This window comes from Lynx canadensis, chromosome D2 (genome assembly GCF_007474595.2).
Source record: "Lynx canadensis isolate LIC74 chromosome D2, mLynCan4.pri.v2, whole genome shotgun sequence".
In the NCBI taxonomy this organism is placed as follows: domain Eukaryota; kingdom Metazoa; phylum Chordata; class Mammalia; order Carnivora; family Felidae; genus Lynx; species Lynx canadensis.
In genome coordinates this window covers 15,676,054-15,703,411 of record NC_044313.2, presented here as the reverse complement: position 1 = coordinate 15,703,411, position 27,358 = coordinate 15,676,054, and the positions used below count along the sequence as shown (strand labels likewise).

Below are 27,358 nucleotides of genomic sequence, written 5' to 3'. Positions count from 1 at the left end.
AGACACACACACAGAATTGGAAGTAGGCTCCAGGCTCTGAGCTATCAGCACAGAGCCCAACGTGAGGCTCAAACTCACAAACTGTGAGATCATGACCTGAGCCAAAGTCGGATACCCAATCGACTGAGCCACCAGGTGCCGCAAAGACAGTTTTTTCTGTAAGTCCATCTGTACACGTGTGTGATGCTGCCATTCTCAAGCTTTGTCATCCTTTTCATCTCTATGGCCATTGTTTTAGTTAAATCCTGAATTTTTCTCTACTGGGTTGTTACAGTAGCTCTTTAACTGATCTCTTTGCTTCTGATTTTTCCCTTGCTAATCTCTTCTTTATTGCTGCAGAGTTTGCTTTATAGAACACAAATTTGGTCATATCTCTTTTTTGAGAGCTAAAGTATTTAAAACAGTGACTCTAAGGTTTCTGATGAGGAATCTGTTGTCATTCAAATGGTGGTTCTGCAGCTAATGTGTAATTTTCCTCTGGCTTTCTTTTTTCCTCTTCAGTTTTCAGAAATTTGATTATGATGTGTATGGGTATCAAATTTCTTAAGTTTATCTTGTTATTTGCTCTGCTTCTTGCTCTGTATCTTTATATATTTTTCAGAATTTGTAAAATTTTTGTTATCATTTCTTCAAGTATTTTTTTCATTTTCACACTCTTTCTTCTTTCCTGTGACGCCAAAGAAACAGATGTTACATCTTTTCTTATTGACTTCTTGGTCACTGAAGTTCTGTTCAGACTGTTTCCTTTCTGTTCAGGTTGGATAACTTTTATTTATCTATACGTTCCCTGATTGTTTCCTCTATCCTCTTCATTCTGCTGTTGGGCCCATCTTGTGAGTTGGTATAGAAAGTTTCATTTATTATATTTTCTTTTTCTAAAAATTTATTTATTTATTTTGAGAGAACATGCACAAGCAGGGGAAGGGCAAGGAGAGAGAGACAGAATCCCAAGTAGGCTTCGTGCCATCAGTGCAGAGCCAAATGCAGGGCTTGATCTCAGGAACTGTGAGATCATGACCTGAGCTGAAATCAAGAGTTGGACACTTAACTGACTGAGTCACCCAGGGGCTGCACCCCGCCCCCCGCCCCCAACGATTACATTTTCCATTTCATTCTTTATGTCTTCTGTTTCTTTGCTTGAGACTTTTGTTTTTATATTTGTTTTGAAAGTGTCTGCAGCTGCTTGTGCCATTTTTCTGATACCTGCTTTAAGATTCTTCACAGACAATTTTCAGCATCTTTGCCATATCAGTGATGGTACCTCTGATCATCTTTTTCTCAAATGAGTTGAGATTTTTTTGTTTCTTGGTATGGCAAGTAATTTTGGATTATATCCTGGATATTTTGAGTATTGTGCATGAGATTCTGCGTACACTAAATGTTATGTTGTAGGAGGCTGTCAACTTGTTTTGGTTCAGCATACATGACATTCACTTTTTATTATTTATATAACAATTATTGAGTTGTAACTTATATGCCATACTATTCATATTTTTAAATGGTTCATTTGTTTTTAGGATATTTGGAGAGTGATGCAACCATTACCATTATCTAATTTTAGAACTTTTTTATATCACCCCTTAAAGAAACCCCATTTTCATCAGCACTCACTCCATATTTCCCCTTCCTGCCAACTCCACTAATCTGGATAGCCACTAATTTACTTTCTGTCTCTGTGAACTTGCCTACTGTGGACATGTTGTATAAATGGAATCAATGTAGTGATTCCAGTCTTTTGTCACGGGCTTTTTTCACTTAGCATGTTTTGAAGTTTCATTCATGTAGCATGTGTCCATTTTTTTTTATTGCTGAATAATACTCCATTCTATTGACATTCTACATTTTGTTAATCCAGTCATCAGTTGTTGGGCATTTGAGTTGTTTCTACCTTTTGACCATTATGAATAATGCTGCCATGAATTTTTTGTACCAATTTTTTGTGTGGACATGTGTTTTTATTTCTCTTGAGTATGTACCTAGGAGTGTGATGATCCATTTTTGTGCTGAGATTTGAATGCCAGTTTAGTTTCCAGAGCCTTGGTTGTACTATTCTGTTCTGCCTTACTCATCTGCTGCCATTCCGAGATACGGATGATATTCCATACCACGGTTAAATTCTAAAAGTTTTTGTTTTGTTGATTCAGATCTGTTTCACGTATGGGCTGCCTGAGGGTGTACCCAGGACTTCATACAGAAGATTTGAAAGATCTCCTTTTTCACCATCTTCATCTTTGTAATCTGTTTCTGTTTTCTAGTTAGGAGGGTGGGGGGTGCCGACTCTGCCAGCATTTGCTTAGTGCAGGGCGGGGATGGTCCAAACTCCAGTGATGAGGTGCAGGGGTGCTGCCTCTTTGCTGGTATTGGTTTAGTGCAGGGCAGGTCTCACTGAAGGGACCCCACCTCCGCTTTCTCTCCCAGTGGGGAGGGGAAGGTACTTACTATTTTTATAGGTAAAATATAAACGTGTTTTTTTAAAAAAAGCACTGTGTAAATTATAAACATTCAAGTTGATTCTCTGTGTCCATAAAAAAACAGAACATTTAAGAGCATTTTCCATGTCTTGATATGTTAAGTTTAATGTCAGGCTTCATTTGGACTTTTTGACAATATAATTATGCTAATAATGAATTTTTTCAAGAGAATTCAATTTATTGTTTTATTTCATATAAGAATAATATTGACAGCAATTAAACTAGCATTTCAAGCTTAAATTATGAGTTTAGGGGAAAAGACTATAATGTGATGGAAAACCTTTATATGTATGTATATATGTATACGTGTGTGTGTGTGTGTGTGTGTGTGTTATGGCTGATGAAAATCCTGTGAGGTAGATACTGCTGTTCTCATTTTACAGTGGGAACAGAGAATGAAAGACCTGAAGTAGTTATGTATGCAAAGTCTGATAGCTACTAAGTGACAGGTGAATTGCCAAATCATGTCTGTCTGGCTCTTTATCCATATCAAGTCATCTTTTACAATTCAGTAAGTTTCTCCTTAATTATAAACTCATGATCTTCTGAATTTCTGGGTAGCATAGCGGTTGCCTAAGATCATGAGTGGTACCAAACTGATAATGTGTTTGAGACCTATTTCTGCCAGTGTGCCATGAAATTTACATGGATTTGTCTTGCTGCTTTACTGAACACTTGATAAATTTTACGTCATTGCGTTTTTAAAACAATTTTGTGAAATAAGTAGTATTGTTATAACTGTTTTACACACAAGGAAACTGAGGCTTAGGGAGGTTGAGTTACATACTCTTTACAGGACCAAGTTGAGATTCTTGTAGCTTTTCTAAAGTTTTGCCTATTTCTTTCAGTTTCTCAGTCATGTCTTTTTCCTTTTTCAGTGAAAAGAGAATGTTATACATAGTTCTTAACTTGTTCTTTACAAAGTTAATATGAATGGGTGTGTTTTATAGTAGACAGGGATGGCAAAAGAAAAGTCTAAGCTTGTCAAACAGTTCTCTATGATGGAATAATATTTTGTCTCCAAGCTTGTTGATTATTTGAATGTGTATAGTAATAGGAACTTTTGATGTCTGGTTCTCAGATGGGCTGTGAGTGGTTGGTGAATCCTCAGATTTTTATACAAAATATTATTTATATGAATTTTTGTAGTCAGGGTGTGGTTAGCTTTTACAAGATTCTCAAAAGTGATCTCAGATCTCAAAATGGTAAGAATCACTATTATAGGAAAGAAACTCAAATGATGCTGTATATGTACAATTTAAAAAGTATTTTTTTCAACTTGTGGAATGATCTCAAAAGCAGTTTTTAAATTTATTTTTTACAATAACTTAGGAAGATTATAGAAGGATAAAAAATTCTTCCTACTTTTAATTGCTCATATCTAAGTATTTACACGTATATCACATGTAGACACGTATAGACACTATGTTCATGTATGTTTATATACATATATACACCTGACATATTTCTGTAGATATATATCAGAGTGCTGGAGAGCGCTGTCTTCTTCCCCGCTCTATGTGTGTTTTATCACTTTACACATTTATTTGCTATTTGTGTATTGTCTTTCCTCTTTTTGTAATCATGTCCACTATGGAAGTTACTAGCCACATATAGCCATTAGTTAAAATTAAATTTTAAAGGTTCAGTTCCTTTGTTGCACTGACTATATTTCAAGTGCTCGATAGCCACATGTGCTGAGTGGCTACTGTGTTGAATGGTAAATATGTAGAATTTTTCTATCATTGCAGGAAGTCCTGCTGGACAGCGTTGTCCTGGAATGTAAGGTCCAGAAGGGCAGAGACAGAATTTTCCCTGTGTTTTTTTCACTTTTTATATTAACAGCTTTATCAAGATATAACTTATATACTACAAACTTTGCCAGTTTAAAGTACATGATTTAATGGCTTTTAAACTATACTTACAGTTGTGAAACTATAATAGTAATTTTAGAACATTTTATTATTCCATAAAATAAACCTGTACCCAAGAGCAGTCACTCCCCATTCTCTTCCCCACTCCCCAGCACTAGATCACCACTAATCTACTTTCTAGGAACCTTTTCAGTTCACTGTTTTATCCCCCATGCCAAGAATATTGCCACATTCAATAAATAGTTTTGAATCAGTGAATGACTATGTGTATATATTTTTCTTCAGTCCACTTGGGGAGAAAGTCAAACGATGTAAATAAATTTTTATCTGTGACTTAAAAAAATAATTTCCAGGGTGTCTTATGTAGTCAGGATTAAATCAAACTAATCTTAAACTTTGGATGTATAAAAATTAACTTTCATAATGAGGTTTCTGAGGTATTTAACCATCGTGAGTTATGAAAGCAGTTATGTTTCCAAAAATTTAATAATATAGGAAGTTTGGTAGGCATAATTTTAAGATGACCTTTGCCCCCTGGTGTTACTGTCACGATTTATGTTATATGGCAAAAGGGAGATTATTTGAGTAGTTTTAATCAAGTCACATGAACCCCTTAAAAGCAGTTTTCTCAGGTTGCTGGTAGAAGGGGAAGTCAAAGATTGGAGGCACAAGGACGATTTGACATACCCTTCTGGTTGGAAGATGGAGGGGACCATGTCTAAATGACTGGAGAGGAGTCTCTAGGAGCTAAGAGTACCCCCTGGCCAATAGTTGTCAAGGAAATGGGAATCTCAGCCCTATAACCTCAAGGAACTGAATTCTGTCAACAAGCCGAATGCATTTAGAAGTGGATTCTTTTCAAAAGCTTCCAGATAAGAGCCCAGCTCAGCTAGTATTCATGTGAGTCAACAGGGGCTTCTGACCTGTGAAGTAATAAATGGATGTTTTTGAGGTTTCTAAGTTTGTGGTAATTTGTTAACACAGCAATTAAAAAAAAATCAGGAACATATTTAGCAACAAATCATTGAAAAAGGTATTCTGGTTGAGTTTCAGTTAATCATAGTATTCAGCTAACCAGAAAATTTAATTAATTCCTTAAGTATGGTGGTCTATTGAGTTTTATTATTTTTAACAACAATAATAATGCAGGTTGATTCATACTTTGTGTACTTCCCTTTCCTCCTTGTCTTTGGTCTGCCATGAATGATGGGAATTAACACTCTGAATGGTTGACGTAAGTACTAATTAATATTTGGATCCTTGAAAAGAAGATGCTGTGAAATTTTAGCTGTCTGATCCACTTGGCTCTATTTGACCTACACGATTCTATTCATACCATTCATTTCATTCTGAAATACTACTTGAGCCAATAGTAAGATAATACTATTTTACCTTTACCTCAACCATATGCTACCTTAAAGTGAATAGGAAAAATATAGACAGCTTAAGATTTCAGAATAATTAGCAGATGTGAAGTCAGTTTAGCCAGAAGGGTAAGAGGTTGTCCTTATTATAGATAGTAGATGAATCTGAAAAGAATAATACTATGTGGAAGAGACTATGACTAAAAAATGCTTGCACGGTATAGTCATCTCAGTGACTTAAGGCAGTGCTGAGGAAAAATGCATTGATGAGCTAGAATTCTCATATTTGGGAATATAATTATTAAAATTTTAGAGTTCAGAATTTGTTGAGAGATAGGCTGAAAAGTCAGATAGATAATGGTTAAAATATCAGCTTTATCAGTGCAGATACGGAGAACATGAATTTCATGTATGGCCATAATGGATTATCTAATAGTTCACTTCAAAATTAAATTTACCCACAGGCAGAGTTCAGCAACTGAGGGTCCATGTTTCTGGGCAAGACCCTTATGTTGCACGGAAGAAAGTAGGCATAATGCACCCTCTCAGCCTGGAGTTGACTCAGCCTTTCATACTCAGTTTTTTCTCCTTACTTTTCCAGTCAGAAGCCACGTCTTCTCCACTGAGGAGGAAGGAAGGAGTGAGGTGTGGGCAGAGAGGCCAGGAGTTTCACTCTAATTAAAATCCCTCCGCATGGAAACATGAGGAGTGAATAATACATTCTCTCTCTTACAATCAGTAGAAAATAAATGAGTACAACTGAATCAGATCTTCTCAAAAATGAAGTATCTTGCCTGGTAACTTAATTTCTTGTTCTCATTTGTGTAGCTTCCATGCTCAGTATGCATGAAGTCAACTTGACATTAGCCATATTTAACATGGCCAGAAATCTTGAAGTAAATGCCTAATTATAGTATTTGGCCCACAGATGTTTAAGTATTTGAATGAAAGACTTTTGAGTACCCAGAATGGCTTCTGTCAATTCCAGTACAACTTATCTACAGATGAGTATTGACACACAATAGCTAAAAGGTTAAAACACTGAAAGCTATTTTGATGTGGTCTTAGTAAGATTCATCCTAAAGGCACTGTTTTGCCTTGGCAACTATTTGAATCCTGGTTGAGACTGGGAAAGATTTGCAATGGGAATACAGTTATTTTGAAGGATCATAGTAAAAGGTTTTATTTGCTGGAGGAGACATGGTGATGGTGTTAACAGTGGCATTCTACCAGAAGTCAATTATTTTTCACCTCAAATCATGCAGAGAGTGTATTATGGGTAGTTCTGTCCTATCAGATGTGAGAGCTAAGCACATCTAAGATATACTGTTTGTTATCACTGAGGCCAGTCTGTAGAGGAATTTTAGTTAGTGCGTGCTGATGCCAGTCAACTATTATAGTTGGCTTGGTTAGTGCACTTCTATGGTGGAATACTTATGTGGCCAGAATACGGTTTATTCAAATCAGCGTTCTCTAAAGTGGGGTGGTCTCTAAGACGACTTACTGGAGTGTGGGAAGAAAATATTAGGACTTCTAATAGTGTTATTTTTAATTTCGAGTTTTAAAATTTATACTTTAATAGTACACGATATTTTAAATCGTACGTGTTTATTTAAATGTAAATATACATATATTTGAGTTATGTAATAAAAATTTTTACTGACAAGGGAGCATGTAATTAAGGTATGAAGACTACTGCTCTAGCAGATGAGGTCACCTGCCTTTTTATTAGGAGTCAGGTGGATGGAGAATACAGACTTAAGAGTGGAGGGCACACAGTGCACTGGTGAGGAAACTACAACACATGCAAGCTCAGCTGTGTAATACAATAATGTATCACCATGCGGAAAGGAAAAGAGCTAATACCAATGAATATAACCTAGAAGTACTCTTCATTTTGTTTAAAACATTGTTTTTCAATTCTTTTTTTCATGTTTATTTATTTTGAGAGAGAGTGTGCACGAGTGGGGCAGGGGCAGAGAGAGAAGGTGTGAATGAGCTTATTTTGAGAGAGAGTGTGCACGAGTGGGGCAGGGGCAGAGAGAGAAGGTGTGAATGAGCAGGAGTGGGGGTGGAGAGGGGCAGAGGGACAGAGAGAGAACGTGCCAAGCAGGCTTTGTGCTGTCAGCACAGAGCCCAGTGTGGGGCTCAATCTCACAAACAGTGAGATTAAAAAGCCACCAGGAGCCCACTCTTCATTTTGCTTAAAAAGGAATTAATAAACTGTTAAACGGTATTTTAACTAAAAACATTGTTTTATAAAAAACTTCCAGGGGTGCCTGAGTGGCTCAGTTAAGTGTTGGACTCTTGATTTCGCCTCAGGTCATGATCTCACAGTTTGTGGGATCGGGCCCCATGTTAGGCTCTGTGCTGTGATAGTGTGGAGCCTGCTTGGGATTCTCTCTCTCCCTCTCTCTCTCTGCTCCTCCCACACTCACTCATGTTCTCTCTGTCTCAAAATAAACAAACACAGAAATATAAAAAAACTAAAAAAGAATGGCTTGCAAAGGTGACTCTGCATATAGACTCCCCAAGTGTATTTGACTATTCCTTATTCCTTTAGTGGTTGTTGCCAGCACTAAAACCATTTTTTTTAATTAAACAGGATTTATTGTCTCAGAGACTTTGTAGTATTACAACTACTGAATTTCTCTTATTTTTATAATGTTTTGATCAAATTTTGTATTCACAGCCAGGATAGAGGACAATAATTCCAATGGATTCAATTTTAGTTTTGTTTGATGTTTGTTGGTGCTGGCTTTCCTGCACTCAGTAGTGGGCATTCCTGTATTTTAAATAGCACAGCATGTTTATTTGATCAGGGACTCTAGATTGGGCAGTTGTAGCTAGATGAGACATTTGAAGGCATATGGGCATGTGACAGGCATCTAGACCGATATTGGCAATCTTTTTTCTGTAAAAGGCCAGATAATAGATATTTTAGGCTTTGCAGGCTAGATGGTTTCTGTTGCCGCTACTCAACCCTGCTCTTGCAACATGTTAGCAGTCTTAGACATATGTGAGCAAATGGGTGTAGCTGAATTCCAGTAAATCTTCACTTACACAAACAGGCAATAGGCCAGTAGTGTGTGGGGCTCTGATCTAGATTAACATGTCAGTATGGCACTCAATTCATGCCACAAAGTTTTAAAAAATAAGTTAGTTGTTTGAAACTTAGAATGTATTGTAGAAACATTAGAAATAGCAAGTTCAGTGTCTGTTTCCATGGGGACAATTTCTGCTAACCTCTGTTAGCCTCTGTGAATGGCCATACTTTATTTCTTTGCATGCTTGGTAATTTTTTATTATTGTAATGTGATAATTTTGGAAATTTGTAAATTTGAAAATTGTAATTTGATAATTTTGGTAATTTTTTATTATTGTAATGTGATAATTCTGGAAATCAGAGTCTTCTCTCTCAGGATTTGTTTTTTCTTTTGCTTATGTGGGTTGTAGTTAGGGATTTTTCTAAACTACTTCTGTAATGACTGTATTCTTTGTTGGGTATGCTTTCTAAAGATTTTGTTCTTTTAGTTTGTGGTCATCCAGTGACAAAGATTTCCCTGAATGCATGAAGCCAAAGGCAAAATAAATAACTCTCCTAGTCTTTGCAGATTAACTCTTGTGGGGTATTCCTCCAGTGCTTAGCTCCATTGTTTATGCCTCTGCCTTAGCCTTCATTTCCTTCTGGCTTTCAGTCTAAAAAGTAGCCAGAGGTGATAATGTAGAGTCTTCTTAGGTCTTTTTTGAGCATGTAGTTTTCCCTGGGGATGCATGTGGCTTCCCAGATTCCCGTTTAGGCCCACATACTGGATAGTTTTTCAATATCCTAATTGTTCAAAGAATCTCTCTCCAGATTTTCCTTCCAGGCTCTTTGTAGATCTGTTGTTTGCTTCCTCTGTAAACTTTTGCCTAATGCAGCAGGGGTTGTCATATTTGCCTTTCAGTGTTTTTGAGGATTGCCTTCTGTATAGCTGTCTTTTTGTTTTTGTTTGTTTTGCTCTGAAAGGGTTTCATGCTAGGCATGGGATGATTTTCATACTGTATCAGCAAATGATTTTGTGAATTAAATGCAAAAATGTTAGGTAAACTTAGCTGCTCAAGGGAAAAATGCAATTAAATTTATACTTTCTCTCCTTGAACCAATCATAGTAACTGTTAAGTCTATCCTCTCTATTGTTATACCACTGTCATCTGGATCACCCTGTACAGTCTCAGCATCAGACATTCCCCACTGATTCACTGAATGACTTTCAGCTCCCCAACATAGCAGTGCTGTTTCATGAGCCTCCAAATTTTTACACATGCTTCTGTTGGCAGTAGTGTTAAATTTATTCTTACTATATAGTGCTAGATTAAATTTGGTCATATTTTGTTTGGGTTTTTTGCATGAAGGATATTTGTAATTTTAATTTCTTCTTCTGTTGGTTTTGTCACGTTGTACTATTTAAGGAATTATTCCTTTCATCTAAAATGTTAAATGTATTGGTAGGAGTTGTTCTTAATGTCTTATTTATTTAGTAGCATCAGTAGTGATGTTTCTCTTTTCCTTTTTGATCATGTAATTCATACTTTTTTCTTGGTAACTTTTGCTAGGGGGTTATTAATTTTATTAGCCTTCATGAAGCCAGCTTTTAGTTATGTTAATTTTCTTTATTATATGACTTTTCTATTTAAGAGATTTCTGTTATTATTCTCCTCTTCATATTTCCTTTTCTTTTTTCTTTTCTTTTCTTTTTTGTTCTTTCTTTCTCCCTCCCTCTTTCCTTCCCTTCCCTTCCCTTCCCTTCCCCTCCCTTCCCCTCCCTTCCCTTCCCTTCCCTTCCCTTCCCTTCCCTTCCCTTCCCTTCCCTTCCCTTCCCTTCCCTTCCTTCCCTTCCCTTCCCTTCCTTCCCTCCCTCCCCTCCCTTCCCTTCCTTCCCCTCCCTTCCCTTCCTTCCCTCCCTCCCTTCCCTTCCCTTCCCTTCCCTTCCCTTCCCTTCCCTTCCCTTCCCTTCCCTTCCCTTCCCTTCCCTTCCCTTCCCTTCCTTCCCCTCCCCTCCCCTCCCTTCCCTTCCCTTCCCCTCCCCTCCCCTCCCCTCCCCTCCCCTCCCCTTCCCTCCCCTTCCTTTTCCTTTCTTTTCCTTTCCTGTTTATTTATCTTTGAAGGAGAGAGAGAGCCAGAACATGAGCTGGGAGGGGCAGAGAGAGAGAGGGAGACACAGAATCCAAAGCGGGCTCCAGGCTCTGAGCTGTGAGCACAGAGCCTGACTCGGGGCTCAAACTCACAAGCAGTGAGATTATGACCTGAGCCCAAGTTGGAGACTTAACCAACTGAACCGTACTTCATACTTTCTTTTGGTTTAATTTACAGTTCTTTTTCTAGCTTCTTGAGCTGTGTAACCTTGGATAATTGATTTTCAGTTTTAGCACATCAAGAGCTAAAATTTCTCTCTAAATGCTGGCTTAGCTTCATCTCATAAAATTTGATATGTTGTGGTTTTAATATTATTCACTTAAAAATATTTTCTAATTGTCTTGTTGACTGAGAGGCCTGTTACTTAATTTGCAACTATTTGGGGATTTTAAATTTATCTTTTTTGTGTGTGGTCACTCTATGGGACTGCTGCTAATTTTATGGTTTTTGGATGCATGATTACTGTAGCCAGTTGTTATTGATTAAATTGATTTAATTCAATTCTGGTGTTACTTGTTGGCATGGCTTAAGAACAAGTGGTCATACGAAGAAGGTGGGAATTTATTTTTCTTACTGTCAACTCTGGCTTTGGAAGGATTTTTGCAGGCTCAAGGTTCTCATGCGCATCTACCCATATGACACCTTCCCAGGTCTTAGGGTTTTACTTCCTCTTAGGGGCACTCTCCTAACACTGGAGTTTTGCCATGGCAGCGAATTAGACTTTTCTGTAATTCTGCTCTCTGTAAATCAGATCTCACAATCTGATCCTGGGCCTGCTTTTCAGCTTGATCTTCTTTCTGGCTTCAGGAGTAGAAATTGCCTTTAAATATGAGAGTCTCCTGGCTTTTACACTCTACCTAAAGCTGGATTGGTGGATGATGAACTGAGCCTTACCCGGTGCTGGGAAAACTGTTCATTGCCAGGTGTCTCACTAGAGGCACTCTGCTGCAATTGACTTCCTTTCGCACATCAGTGACCTTTTATAGCAGTCATCTAATGCCACAGTCCTTGTGATTACCCTTGCTACTGTACTTCTCAAATATTAGAGCTGTTGCATTAGCCTGTTGTCAGTGCATAACCTTCCAGTGAACAAGTGGAAGTCTTAGTCATTGTGATGCTGTAGCTTGCCAGGAGTTGTTGCTACTCTACCATCTGCCCAGTGAGTGATCCAACCCCAGAATCCGGTCCCGAAGATCTGCTTCCTGGTGGTAACTGTTAGTTTGGTCACCCTCCCCTCCACCACCCTGAAGCAGAAGTATCTGCTTTTACACTGAGAATCAAGCACATGTAGTATACTTGGGAGATGCAGGGGTGTTGACGGAGTAGTATAGAGGAGAAAAGTAGCCAGTCAGAAGTATGTTACCAAGTCAGCTACCACAGTGGGTGACTAGCATTTAATCCCACAAGGAAGTACTGGGGGAGGGGGGAATGTCCTTCAGTATTATCCCAGCAAAGAGGTAAGGAAGCTTGGGGGTACCCTTACCAAATCATTCATTGGCTAGGGGCTACCCCTCGGAGGATGCTGATTTATAGATAGGCACTTTCAGCTCAGCATATGCAGAGGAAGTGTGGGTTCCAGCAGCCAGAGGGGAGCCTCCAGCAAAGAAGCAGGTGCTCATCTGAGGAAGTTAGGTTGGAATGTGTGGAAATAGTGAGGGGGTCTGAGAGGATATGGGGGTAGCACAGACACTGTCAGCTACTTCATAAGGTGTGTCTGTTTTCAACTATGCAACGTAATACCAACTGACTTTGTGCAATTGTAATTTATTCCCTTGACAACTCTTTTTTTTCCACATCTTTGCCAATATTTGGTATTATTCTTTTTAATTTCGGCCATTTTGTTGTGTGCATAGTGGTGTGATACTGGGATTTTATTTTGCCTATCCTTGATTATTTTGGGTCTAAATATTATTTTGGTTGATTGGTTTGGGTCTAATCAGAAAAGAGAATCACAGTAATTTTAACAGGAGAAGTTTAATGAAAAGAATATTTGACTGTAATAGGGATTGGAATAATGAGAGATTGGCTAGTAAGAAGTAATGGGAATTCCAGAGAATGTAGAAATAGTGGATAAAAGGAGCAGCCACTACTATTCTTATGGTTGATAAGGAACACTTAAGAGCACCCCAACTCCTGACCTGAGATCCAGACCTTGTTGGGGGGGCATGGCTGTGGCTCACTGAGTGGCGCAGTTGCTGTAATGCTGCCCTGGTAGAAATTATTTGTTATCTGCCCTTGGGAATTTGCTATGTTTATCTTATTGCAAGATGGGGTGTGCTGTTTATGGGGCGGTGTCTCAGTGAAGGCACTCTGCTGCAGAATTGTCTGAGGGGAGGTGCTGGGAGAGGCTGTTGGTGGCTGGGTTGCTGGCCATTGCATACTATAGGAGCCTAGTTCCGGAGAAACCAAGCTGCAGGAGCTTGGTGAGGAAGTACATTGGAACCACCAAGCAAAACTCTTTCCTCCTGCGATCTCTCTAGTGCACTCTGTTGACAAAGTATGCCAACTTAACATCATGCCATCTGACAAAGAAAAAATGTTTAAAGGACCCAGATCCATTTTCACATAGGCAGTGTGGATTTTGAGGTGAGAGGCAATGGATAATTGAACAGTCTACCCTTTGATTATTCATCTTCTTTATCCTTCCTTCTAAACATTGGGGCGCCTGGGTGGATCAGTCAGTTGAGCGTCCGACTTCGGCTCAGGTCAGGATCTCGCAGTTTGTGAGTTCGAGCCCTGCATCGGGCTCTGCTGACGGCTCAGAGCCTGGAGCCTGTTTCAGATTCTGTGTCTTCCTTTCTCTACCCCTTCCCCGTTCATGCTCTTTCTCTGTCTCTCAAAAATGAATAAATGTTAAAAAATTTTTTTTAAACATATATGAATTCTCCAACAACCAAGCAACACTGTATTTCTAAGAAGATACACGTCTTCAACTGAAGTTCTCACCCTTTGTTCCAAATGAGGAAATACACAGTTCCAAGAACCATTGTATCTATGATCTATGATTGGTTGTATTAATTACTCTTCATATCTGGTCATAGTCATACTGAATATGCCATTATCTAAAGTCTAAATTGTCAAGTTAACTTACAACTTGTATGTAAAATAAACATGGGAAGGAGAGAAGATCTGCACATGACAAGCAAATAGAAACTATGTAAAGCTGTTATGATCTTTGTTTCTATGATTTGTTACAAGATGATAATTGATATCTGTGGTTTTGTTCTTCTAGTCCTTATTTTTGTTTCCCCTGCTCTCACCTAGAATCTCAACATGTTGGGAGTTTCACCTGGTAGAATGACACAAAGCCAGTGGGTTGAATTCTCAGTCGTCCTGCTGTAGTTTAGATATTTTTTCTGGGCCTGTCTTGTAGATCTCTCACCCTGTTTTAGCTGTGTTTGAATGTGCTGTAAACCTGTGCATCAGAATTACTTTTTATAGTTTTCAATTAACTGCCAAAATTTTAAATCTTGTCCTTTTGTCTTTTTGAATTTGGTAAAGCGTATTTGTTTTATAGGACACATCTGATCATCTCTGTAATTGAAATATCTAGGGGCGCCTGGGTGGCGCAGTCGGTGAAGCATCCGACTTCAGCCAGGTCACGATCTCGCGGTCCGTGAGTTCGAGCCCCGCGTCAGGCTCTGGGCTGATGGCTCAGAGCCTGGAGCCTGCTTCCGATTCTGTGTCTCCCTCTCTCTCTGCCCCTCCCCCGTTCATGTTCTGTCTCTCTCTGTCCCAAAAATAAATAAACGTTGAAAAAAAAAATTAAAAAAAAAAGAAATATCTTCGGGTCTCTTCCTGTTGTCTGTTGGTTCTTATTTTGCTGTCTTGCATCTTCATATGTCGTATTATCTTTAATCATGCTGGACATTTTATTTGAAAAATTATTGGAAGGAATAATGTGAGGCCTAGAATAATGTTACCTTTCTTTGGAGAGTAATTTTGTATCTTCTGTTAGGAGCTTTGACATACTGGCAGTTCCAGTATCACCTGAAGCCAATTGTAAGTCTTGGGGTTTTCTAACACCCAGTTGACTCATAGCTAGGCTGCAGTCCATGTTGTGGCTGGTTTATTTCTGATACACTCTTACCCTAGTAACAGGTCATTGTGTCTCAATTCCAAGTGCCATATTGTTTGAGCCTCTACCTTTTGTGAGCCTTTGCCTTCAATTTTATCTCCCTCCCTCTATCAGGCTGCCAAAAGCACTCAACGTCCTGATGCTGTCTTCTTGATAGACAAGTCTCTCCAGAGCAAAAACAGCTCTGAATGCTTGCCTCATTTTAAAGAATTTGCAACTTTTGGGTCTTGGGTTGGTAGATGCTACCATTTTGCTACTTATAAGACGCTTTTAAGATTTTAAAATTATTCCTTAGCTTTTTAAAGCTGTTTACAATACAGGGTTTGTCTGAATTACCTTATCTGGTATTGTTGAAAGTGAAAATTAGGACAAGTTTTTTAACCTGTTCTTTAAATTGCGCCTCAGTTTTCTCATCTGTAGTATGGGATTAATAATTACAACCTCATAAGGTTTTTGAGATTTTTAAATGAGGTAGCACATTAGGCACTTACAGTAGATCCTGACACATGGAAATGTGTCAATAAATGGCTCAATTTATTATTACATTAATTTGAGAATATTGGAATTTGTTCTTGAAAACCTTTTCCAAGTATAAAATAGCCCCTTTATTACCTAAAGTAATTTGCAGGGATTATGAAAGACTTACAAATAACATTCTTTTTTGACTGACATTTCTGTCAACCATGATTTAGGTAAATGAAGCTTTTTGTTTTTGTTTTTGTTTTTGTTTTTTCCCCTAGTGTATTTGAGACTTTATACTATAAGGAGAATTTAATTTATCTAAAACTAGATAATGACCCTGAGATCTATGTGCATATGTGTATATTATGTGTGATATATGTGTTTATGTATAAGTGATAAAGACTGATAAGCCCTTGTGTGTATATGTATATGTTTGTATATATAAATATATAAAGGCTAAATGGGAAGATATCTTAATTATTTAAAATATGGTCTTTTGTGGGTGAAACAATTGGATTGGAGCTAAGGAGGTACCAATGAAGTAGAACTGATATCTTGTTTTAAATATTTTTAAATTCTGAAAACTGAAATTTTTCTTAAAAAAATTAAAAAAAATTTTTAGACAGAGAGTATGAATTGGGGAAAGAGGCAGAGGCAGAGAAGGACAGAGGGAGAGAGAGTGAGAATCTTAGGCAGGCTCCATGCTTGGTGTGGAGCCCAACATGGGTCTCCGTCCCACAACCCTGGGACCATGACTTGAGCTGAAATCAAGAGTTGGGACACTCAGCCCCCTGAGCCACCCAGGCGCCCCGAAAATGGACATGTTTCTAATGGTCTTTTTCTTTTTTATGTTTTAAATAGAGGATAATTATAAATAGAAGATAGTTACATCAGCAGTCCTGGTACGTGGGAAACAAATTCAGTGACAGATGGTAGCTATTCTTATGGTGAACATAGCATAGTGTATAGACTTTTTAAATCACTGATTTGTACACCTGAAACTAGTATAATATTGTGTGTTTACTTAGATTAGAATAGGTAAATAAATAAGTAACTTACTACTTGAGAATGAGTGAGAACTACAAAAACAAAAGCCAAAAGCAAATACAGCTAACAGTGGGACTCTGAAGCTGGTGTGTACAAAACACAATTGCTCTGGTTCATTGAACTGCATCTTTTAAAGTGTGTTTGACCTTCCAAGGTCTTTTGCCTCCACCTTATTTGTGTACAGATGCAATTTAACTTCATCTATTTTGCATCCAGATTAAACCCATCAGCACAATATTCAGTCTTGCAGTGTGTGTGTTTTTTAAAAAATATTTATTTTGGAGAGAGAGAATCTGAGTGGGGTGGGGCAGAGAGGGGGACAGAGGATCTGAAGCGGGCTCTGCGCTGACAGCAGAGAGGCTCATGTGGGGCTTGAACTCACAAACCGTGAGATCATGACCTGAGCTGAAGTTGGACATTTAAGTGACAAGCCACCCAGGCTCAGGTGTGTTTTTACCGTGTAAAATAAAACCAAGTATGTCACGGTTTAAAGAAATACAAAATAAATTCTTTCAAGATGTAGAGAGATGTATGGCAATTTGGAAATTTTCCTAATTTGTAAATATTTTTTCCCTGTTAGAAAATGCTACATCCTGTTTCTTTGATTTGATGTCTTTTTGATTTTCTTATGCTACTATATGTCTTAAAGTTACTTTAAGGTACTTGTTTTCATGATTTTGTTTTCTAGGTTAACCGAACCTTCTGGATATTTAACAGATGGTCCAATTAACTATAAATATAAAACTAAATGTACATGGCTAATTGAAGGCTAGTAAGTATATAATTTGAATTAATTTATTTTATTCTTAAATGATAAAGAAGGTGATCATATAAATGTTAAAGCATTATCTTATAGTGTAATTTTGTAGTTCTATAGTTCATGCGATTGCTTATAGTTTATTCAGTCATTATTCATGATATTTTTAAATGAGATTTACAACTTTTAGATATCACATTTAATATGAATTATAGTACCCCTTTACTTGTGATAGTAGTTTGTTACATATATTTTATTTTTGAGTTATGTTAGTGTGGCAGTAAATTGAGTAGGCATTTTGGCTTGCTTTAAACATCTTACGGAGTTTGAAGATGCCATAGAAAGTATAAAAATATTCCATGCTGAATTATGCCATTGGTTCATACTAGTCAGCATTTTAGTTATAAAATAGTTATATATATGTTTTAAATAGAAGATAAAAAAAAGAACATTTTGTAGGAGAGAGTTAATTATCCTTTTACAGTATTTTTCAGTAATTGGGCTTGAGATTGAATTGATCTATTTAAACATACTGTGAACAGATCATAAATGAATTGATAGAAGTTATTTTTGAACCATTTTATGATTTAGAAAATGTTTTTTTGGGGGGAGGGTTACTTAGAAAGTTTTTAGAACTTAAAAGTTATTCTCTGTGCATCTGTGCTCTCATTTTGTTTGTGTTTTACTTGTTTGTTTTTTGTTTTTTAAGTAAGCCCAGTGTTGGGCTTGAACTCATTACCCCACACTCAAGGGTCACATGCTCTACTAACTGAGCCAGACAGGCGCCCCCTCCCCCGCCCTTCTCTTTTCATTTTGTTCATTTGTTAATAGTATATCAAGACCTTTTGATTAAAATTTCAAGACCATATTGGTTGGGGCCTTTAGTTAATAAGGACTGTGTAGAAATGAGTTGCTACTTTTTGAGTGTTGAATTTTAAAAATCAACTTTATTTAACTGTAATTTGCATACAATAAAATGTATATTAAGTGTACAGTTCAATAAAGTTTCAATAATGTAATCTATGTAATGTCCACTTTTTTAAAAAAAAAATTTTTTTTTTCAACGCTTTTTATTTATTTTTGGGACAGAGAGAGACAGAGCATGAACGGGGGAGGGGCAGAGAGAGAGGGAGACACAGAATCGGAAACAGGCTCCAGGCTCCGAGCCATCAGCCCAGAGCCTGACGTGGGGCTCAAACTCACGGACCGCGAGATCGTGACCTGGCTGAAGTCGGATGCTTAACTGACTGCGCCACCCAGGCGCCCCTGTAATGTCCACTTTAATCAAGACATAGAACATTTACTGCTGACTAAATTTTCAGAAAATGGTGATTTATATATACAGCCTATTACTAGATTTTGAAGTTGTATGTCATTTTTGCTATTTATTTATTTATTTATTTATTTATTTATTCATAATCTCTACACCCCACATGGGGCTCGAACTCATGACCCTGAGATCAAGAGTCACATGCTTGTGACTCAGAATTTGACTGAGCCAGCCAGGTGGCCCTCATTTTTACAATTTAGATATGACTCTTTATCAGTCTTTTTTGACACTGGTGACTTAAGAATGCATAGAAAATTTTCTGTAAATAGGTTTTCTTATACAGTATTCTGTTAAAAATTTTTTTGGACTGTGCTTTGAATATTGCATATTAATTTAAACATATTTTAATAATTTTTTTTCAGTCCAAATGCAGTGTTAAGATTAAGATTCAATCATTTTGCAACAGAATGTAGCTGGGATCATATGTATGTTTACGATGGAGATTCAATATATGCACCTTTGATAGCTGTTCTTAGGTGAGTAATTCTGTTTAATTGATGAGCCTATAGTTGTAGAAAAGTAACTAAAATTTTTGAATTTTAAATATACCGCTCTGTGCTTTAAAAAGTCCAGCAGAGATATTGATTGCTAAATTTCAAAGGTGATTATAATACAATGTTGCATACTGTGTCAACTTAGATGTATATAACAGTATAAATGCTGATTTAGGAAAGATCAATAAGTACTCTCAGAAATTCTTGTTAAGTATCCTTTATTCTCCTACATATAGTTTATTCTTTTAAAGCAGTTTGAATATGTTTTCAGAACTACCTGTTGTAGAGATTAATGTGAGTTCTAGTTAACAAAGAAATAATAGACAAATGTATATATTTTTTATAGTTGTCTATTTATTATAGTGAAATGAGAAATTTTCAATTCTGTACAGAAGGTCAAATTATACTTTATGGAACGTTTTAATAAAGAGTGTGTTTCTTTCATTTCTCAAAATTTGGGAATTAAAAAAAAAATTTTTTTTAATGTTTATTTTTGAGACAGAGAGAGACAGAGCATAAACAGGGGAGGGTCAGAGAGGGAGGGGGACACAGAATCTGAAACAGGCTCCAGGCTCTGAGCTGTCAGCACAGAGCCCGACGTGGGGCTCGAACCCACGGACCGTGAGATCATGACCTGAGCTGAAGTCGGACGCTTAACCGACTGAGCCACCCAGGAGCCCCAAAATTTGGGAATTTTGATTGTTCCAAAATATTTATTGTTAGGTAGTCAGACTTAATTTTAAAGTTACAGCATTTTCAATATCAATTTAAAAGTCTTTTCTATGTATGTATGTACGAATTATTCTAAAATGTTTTATGAATAGGAGAAAATATATTAGGCACAGGAAAAATTACGATCATGTAATGTTGCTTTTGTGTGTAATTTAACTAAAATGATTATTGACCACAATTGCTGATTACGTTATTCCTTGTATTGGTTATTTCCATAGTATTGCTTACACGATCTGTCATTTGAAAAATTTTTTTTTTTTAATTTTTTTTTTTTTTCAACGTTTATTTATTTTTGGGACAGAGAGAGACAGAGCATGAACGGGGGAGGGGCAGAGAGAGAGAGAGACACAGAATCGGAAACAGGCTCCAGGCTCTGAGCCATCAGCCCAGAGCCCGACGCGGGGCTCGAACTCCCGGACCGCGAGATCGTGACCTGGCTGAAGTCGGACGCTTAACCGACTGCGCCACCCAGGCGCCCCTGTCATTTGAAAAATTTTAAATAAATTATACAAGCTTATTGTTCCCTTCAAATTTTTAAAAATTTTATTTTTACTATTTATGTTGCAAATATTCTGTTTACTAGGAATGCGAACTATTATTTTTTGCATAGACATGTAAGGACTTGTATTTCTGAGTGAATATTTCACAGTGACGCTTTAGGGTCTTAGATACAGTCTCTAATACTGCTTTTGCTCTAAACGCTTTCAGAATTTAATTTTTCAGTTGTTTGAAAGTTATTTAAAGGGTTTCCATAAGTAGCCCTTTCGTCCAAGGACAATACATAGAAAATGGAGTTCAGAGAAAGAGATACCATATGTTTTCACTCATATGTGGATCTTGAGAAACTTAACAGAAGACCATGGGGGAAGGGAAGGGGGAAAAAAACGTTACAAACAGAGAAGGAGAGAGGCAAACCATAAGAAACTCTTAAATACCGAGAACAAACCGAGGGTTGATGGGGGCTGGGGGAGAGGGGAAAGTGGGTATTGAGGAGGGCACTTGTTGGGATGAGCACTGCGTATTGAATGGAAGCCAATTTGACCATAAATTATATTTAGAAAAAAAAACAAAACAACCATTCATTTGATACACAGTTTCTCCAATAAAGAGAAAGAGATACATAAAAAAAGAAAATGGAGTAGTCATGTGTTTAATTCTATTGTAGGATAATTTATTGTAACAATTAGATAAGATTCTGGGTTAATACATTAATTTTTATCAATTTAGGTTTTAGTCAGCTATCATTATTTTTATGTCATTGTAGACTGACCATCATTTAGATGTGTGCCTTTCCTTTTGTTTTCCTAGTAGTTATAATGACTTTGCATTAATTGACAGTGATCCATTAACACTCTTACCAATGTTTTTTTGATACTAAAGGAAACTTTTGTAAGCTAATTAGCAGGTTGGGATTTACTCTATGACTTTGAAGATGGAGCCATTGACTTCATTGGCAAGTGTTCCTATTGGCTATCTTGAAGGAGATTGAAAGATGTTGCAAGATGTTTATTGAGTATCCACTTGATGCTAATCAATGTACTAGGCAGTTTAAATGTCATCAAATTCTCACAAGGATCTGTGGAAGAGGTACTAATATCCCCATTTTATAGTTGAGAAAATTGAGACTCAGAGAAGTTGTTTTACTTCTAATAGATGGTGGAGCCAGGATTAGAACATGACCATCTCCTGACCTAAAAGCCTGTAACACAGAGTCTAAGTGTTTGAATTATTCTAATTTTATAAGTATATATTATTCAATAAATATTTGATAACTTAATTCCAGAGAGTATCATAAGCCTGGAGGATATAGTAAGGATTAAGATTAGGCTATTGCAGTGACTTCACATACCAGGTACCTGGAGTTGGGCCAGACTTCATAGATTGAGTGCATAGCCCTTCATAGAACTGTCCTTAGTTGAGATACCAGCTGCAGGTTCAGAGGTCCCCAGGTCATGCACACTTCTGACCAGCTGGCTACAGACTTAAGGGTGCCCATCACTTCTTCAGGTTCAATAATTCAGTAGAATGACTCACAGAACTCAGGAAAACACTGTATCTATTATAGTTTTATGATAAAGGATAAAAATCAGGACCAGCCAAATGAAGAGATGTACAGAATGAGGTCTGAGAGGATCATAAACACAATTTTGTCTTTGGGATATGTTCCCTTCCCATCACTATCCAGGAAGATCACCTGAGCTACAGGTATCCAGAGTTTTTGTTGGGGTTTCATTATGCAGGCATGATTGATTGAATCATTGGCCACAGGGTCGAACTGTGTCTCTAGTCCCCCTCCTCTCTCTGGAAGTTTGATTGATTTATTGTGGCTCAAGGCCCCAACACTTTAATTGCATGGTTAGTCTTTATGGTGTGGCCAGCTCCCATCCTGAGTCACTCATTAGCATAAATGAGCAGAGTTCCCCATGAATAACAGAACTGCTCCTATCACTTGGGAAATTCCAAGGATTTGGAGGCTACATCAGTACACAGCAGTTAGGCACTGGTGGTGGCATGCACACAGATTTTTTTTTTTTTTTTACCGACACAAAGAGCATTATAATCAGGTTATGAAAAGAGTGCTTATGATTTTAGAAGAAGTAACTAATTCTTCATGGTGAATTTCATCTTGAGTACAAGAATGGTAGGCAAAGTATGGGGGTATGATAGGACGTTCTTGGTAGAGAAAAACATGTACCAAGGCATAGACTTATTAAAGAGCATTGTATTTTGGGCTAATATAAGTAGTTATGAGTAATTTGATCATAGGAAATGAGAAGGGATTGGTAGGAGCCAGATTACCCAATGAACAGTAATTGGTACATCTACTGAATGCTTATCATGTGCCAGGCAGTATGCAAGAGTTCTTTGTATATATTTACTCATTTAATCCTCATAATAACCCTTTAGTTAGGGATTATTATTGCCATGGAGTTTATAAGTTCTCCATTTATAAATGCGGAATTGAGGCACAAAGAGATTCACTGAGTGCCTCAAAGTTGCCTGGCTAGTAAGTAATATAGTCAGAATATAAACTCAGGTTTTATAATCCCTTAATCACTGTAGTGCTTTTTTGTATACCACACTAAGGAAACTGCACTTTATTCTATAGGCAAGACTTTTTAGAATGTGGAGAGTGGATTGTAATAGAGAAGTGTTATTTTTTATTGTGCACTGGATGTCATGTTTGTAAAATCATATGTAGTAATAATTTGGGGCCTAGAAAGATAATATATTCCTGTAGAGTGTGCATGGGAACACTGGCAGGCCCTGGAGGGCCTATCTTTTACTAGTTCACTTTTACTCATAGTCTTTGGGGCCCCAGGTCAGAGCGAGGACCCTGGGTTCCACTTTTTGTTTTCTTATTTGTCTAAAGCAACCCAGTTTTTTAGCCATTCAAATCTCATCTCTGACTTTGAAATCAGCAAATGCCCTTAAGGAGAAATGGCCCCGATAACTGGGCTCACCATCTTCTTAGTTCTCCAGTACCTTCAAACATATTTTTGTTTGTATGTTGTCATTTTTCTAGATGACTTCAGTGAGAGGGTTAGTTGGTCCAGATTGGTTGATGTGTCATGCACGATGTGGAAACCCTCTTTTTTACAGTTTATTTTTAAAAATAAAGACTTGATATAAAGTACTTTTATTCTTTAAATAATTCTTTTTTTAAAACGGCACTTATAAATAACTAACCAAGTAAACAATTCTGTTCCTTGTTTCAGAGAGATTAATTATATCTGTTAATATTATTTCTAGTAATGTACTCACTTTGATGTAATCTCACTATATTGAAAAATATATGTAAGACTGGTATTACAGAATTTGAAATCTTTTGACAGTCTTTTATTTTTTCTTATTAAAAAAATTTTTTTTTAACGTTTATTTATTTTTGAGACAGAGAGAGACAGAGCATGAACGGGGGAGGGTCAGAGAGAGGGAGACACAGAATCTGAAACAGGCACCAGGCTCTGAGCTGTCAGCACAGAGCCCGACGTGGGGCTCGAACCCACAGACCGTGAAATCATGACCTGAGCCGAAGTTGGACGCTTAACCGACTGAGCCACCCAGGCGCCCCTTGACAGTCTTTTAAAAAGGTTTTGTTTCTTCATAAACATTAGTTAGTAGATGCAGTAATAATTAGAAAAGCATTAAGATTTGATTACTTTTTGTTTGCTTGGAGAGTATATGAAATAAATTATTTCACTATTCTATATCACTTTGCTCTGTCAAATATGATTTGAATGAGTAGTTCAGGTCCTGGGTGATGCCTACACATAAATTTAACAGTGCCTAAAAGGAATGGGCTTTTTCGAGTAGTGTCACTTGTTGTTAGTAGCTTCTTTTCTCATATTGCATGTTTTCACAGATTTAAGAGGGTAGCATGGTGTAAGTAAATGAAGATATGTAATTTTTCCTCTTCCACGAGGAGATTTAAAAAGGGAAAAGTACCAATTACTACCTGGTTACTAACTCAGAACTGTTACACATTTATATCTGCTGCACCACCCCCCTCCCCTGCCCCCACTGTTTTCTTTTGTGTGCATATGAGCTTAAGTGTCTTTTGGAATATTAATATAATTTGATAAGTATGAAAATTTTGAAAAAATATAAATAGTGTGTATTTTTAGATGGCCTAAAATACCTAGGTTAGTATACTGGAAGTATACAAGTTTAATGAGAATGTCATTGTAATCACTTAGCTAGTGTGGAGTGTTCCTTCTGGCTTCATCAGAATTTGCAACCAGAGGGAAAAAGCAGAGGCGAATTAAGTGAAGGTTTATACATGAGTTAAGAGACCACCCTCTAGTACTGTAACAGTTGGATGGACAGCAGGATAAAAGGGAGAAATGGGCCATTGCCGTCCAAATGGTGTGAAGGAAGAAAAGGAGTATGATGGTATGAAAGCAATGTTCATTCACTGGCAGCAGTAGGAGGGCTAAATGGGTGAAAAATAGATAGCACCTTGTTTTCAACTTAACCCTTCTTCTAGTTGCTTATCCTGTTATAGATATTTAGTGGTGATAACAAGAATATTTTTGAGTAAGTTTTATGTGGTTAGTAGCCCTATGTATATTAATATATACAGCGTTCAATTTTGCTCTCTTACAGTGGTTTGATAGTCCCTGAAATCAGGGGAAATGAAACTGTGCCTGAAGTCGTTACAACATCTGGCTATGCACTGTTACATTTTTTTAGTGATGCTGCATATAATCTAACTGGTTTCAACATTTTTTATTCGTAAGTATTTGTTAAAAAATTTCATATCATGATGGTTGTTATAATTCAGCTTCCAAGAATTTATTGTGTTTATATGAATTTATTATGTCTTCTATATGAGGAGCAGGCTAGTATGTTAAATTTCAGAATTGCGAGATCTCTTCCTAAGTGACATAAAATCTTAATATGCCTCAAAGTACTGTCTAAGCTCATATTAGGATAATTTCTGAGTCTCAGGACATTACAGTGGTAAGTTTGGTTGACAGTTATTTATGAAATTTAAAATTGTTGGTAAATGATTAAGTAAACAACTACAAACAAGTGTAACTTTACTTGTAGCAGTAGATGTGTGGGATTAGAGGGAGTCTTCATCCATGTCTGTGCTTGAAGGAATTTTACTGCTAATTCGAAGATGGGTTTGTAAACTAAGTTTGTGTAGCCCTTCTGCTTTCCAGGGCTGTACTGGATACTTTATGTACATTATGTTTTTTGATTCTCTTTACAACAATTCCGCGAAATGGGTATTTTCCCCATTTTATGTGTGAGGAAATTGAGGCTTAAGATAAGGTAAGTGGATAATACCACTGTCTCGTCATTTAAATAGAAAAGTAATATGTATTAAGAATCTATTATGTGACTGACACTTTATAAGTTTTTACATCTGGAAGTCCCAGGGGTGAAGTGAAGGAGCCAGAGATGCTTCCAGATGCTTTCACAGGAATGGCCATAGGGGAACTTCATAGACTTTTTAACCCATTTTCTTCAGGAATGGAGAATATAGCCAGAGAATTTTACCATGAATAAGATACTCTAAATGTCTTCAGAATGTTAAAATTTAAAATCAGCAAGTTGTTGCAGGATTCATTTGTCTCAAGTATGTATGCAAGGAAGAATAAATATAGAGTAGGATATAATTGGTTAAAGGGCTTGAAAATAAAATTTTATTAACATCCTTTTTTTTATGACAGTGTATAGGTGATAGCATGCTATTTAAATATTATATAACCAGGTTATATCTTGGCTTTTCATGTAGTTTCAGGTATTCCTGAATTTAATTTTTTCTGTAAAATTGTATATTCAAAACATTTCAGTACTTCATAAAACATTGCACTTGGAACTGTATAGATTCTGCAAATGTTGAGTATGTGGTCCTTGGAAGTTTGGAGTCTTAGTAGCAAAGTAAACTCATTGAATTAATTAATGCAAATTGCAAATAAATATTTAAATTTTCAAAAAATGTTTATTATTTATTTTTTGAGAGAGAGAGAGAGAGTGAGAGTGAGTGCATGCTAGCAGGGAGGGGCAGAGAGAGGGGGAGGCACAGAATCCGAAGCAGGCTTCAGGCTCTGAGAGCTGTCAGCACAGAGGCTGATGGAGGGCTTGAACTCATGAACTGTGAGATCATGACCTGAGCTGGTCGGATGCTTAACCGACTGAGCCACTCAGGCGCCCCAATTGCAAAGAAATATGAACTGAATTGCATTAAGGACAAAAGGGTACAGAGTAAAGAACTGAAGTCACATGGTGAAATTGTGTTCAATAGAGCATTAAAGAGAGTAATAGAGCATAATTGCATTAAATGGAAAAAGTTTACAGAGTATCAACCAAAATTATATTTAAATTACCTTGAATTTGAATATATATGAATTATATTTTACAGAATCAATTCTTGTCCTAACAATTGCTCTGGTCACGGGAAGTGTACCACTAGTGTCTCTGTTCCGAGTCAAGTGTACTGTGAATGTGACAAATACTGGAAGGGTGAAGCCTGTGACATTCCTTACTGTAAAGCCAACTGCGGCAGTCCGGATCATGGTTACTGTGACCTAACAGGAGAAAAGCTGTGTGTCTGCAATGATAGCTGGCAAGGTAAGCATGTGTGGTGTGATGGCTTTTGAAACATTGACTCACGTATCTATCTAATAAAGTGAAAAGAGATTTTACATTTGTTTGTTTTGCTGTAGTTGGCACATCCAGATCTCACGTATTTATTTTTAGAATTCTCACATGAGCGATCAACTTCTTAGTGAGTTTGTTTCTTCACAAGTAGCATTGGTAAAGATTTTGTCTACACCCTGTTTTGAGAATCAAATGAAGTTATACATGGCGAGCTTTTTAAATTGTGGGTGTGTGATCAGTACCATCTTCCGTAATTTTTTGTTGAATCCGGAAAGATTTGGTGACCTGACTGCATATAATGTGTGGGCATTCAAATTTGACTTCTGATGGGTAAACACAGTGTACTGCAAACCTGTGCATCTTGCCTGGTATTACGGCTTAACTTATTTCTTAGGAAAGACTGACCTCTTGTGGCTGTTTTTCTAAAAGAACGATATTTTTAAAAAGTGGTTAAAAGAAG

At 37.1% G+C, this 27,358-nt stretch overlaps 1 protein-coding gene across 2 annotated transcripts in view; it reads left to right on the top strand.

Moving 5' to 3' along the window:
* The window catches only part of ATRNL1 (attractin like 1), a 789,020-nt gene that overhangs the window by 13,616 nt on the left and 748,046 nt on the right, over window positions 1-27,358 (top strand). For both annotated transcript variants that reach the window (XM_030334763.1, XM_030334762.1), the window contains exons 2-5: window positions 17,161-17,244; window positions 18,922-19,035; window positions 24,892-25,020; window positions 26,660-26,868. In XM_030334763.1, the coding sequence (XP_030190623.1) occupies window positions 17,161-17,244; window positions 18,922-19,035; window positions 24,892-25,020; window positions 26,660-26,868 (536 nt within the window). The remainder of the gene's footprint in view (window positions 1-17,160; window positions 17,245-18,921; window positions 19,036-24,891; window positions 25,021-26,659; window positions 26,869-27,358) is intronic.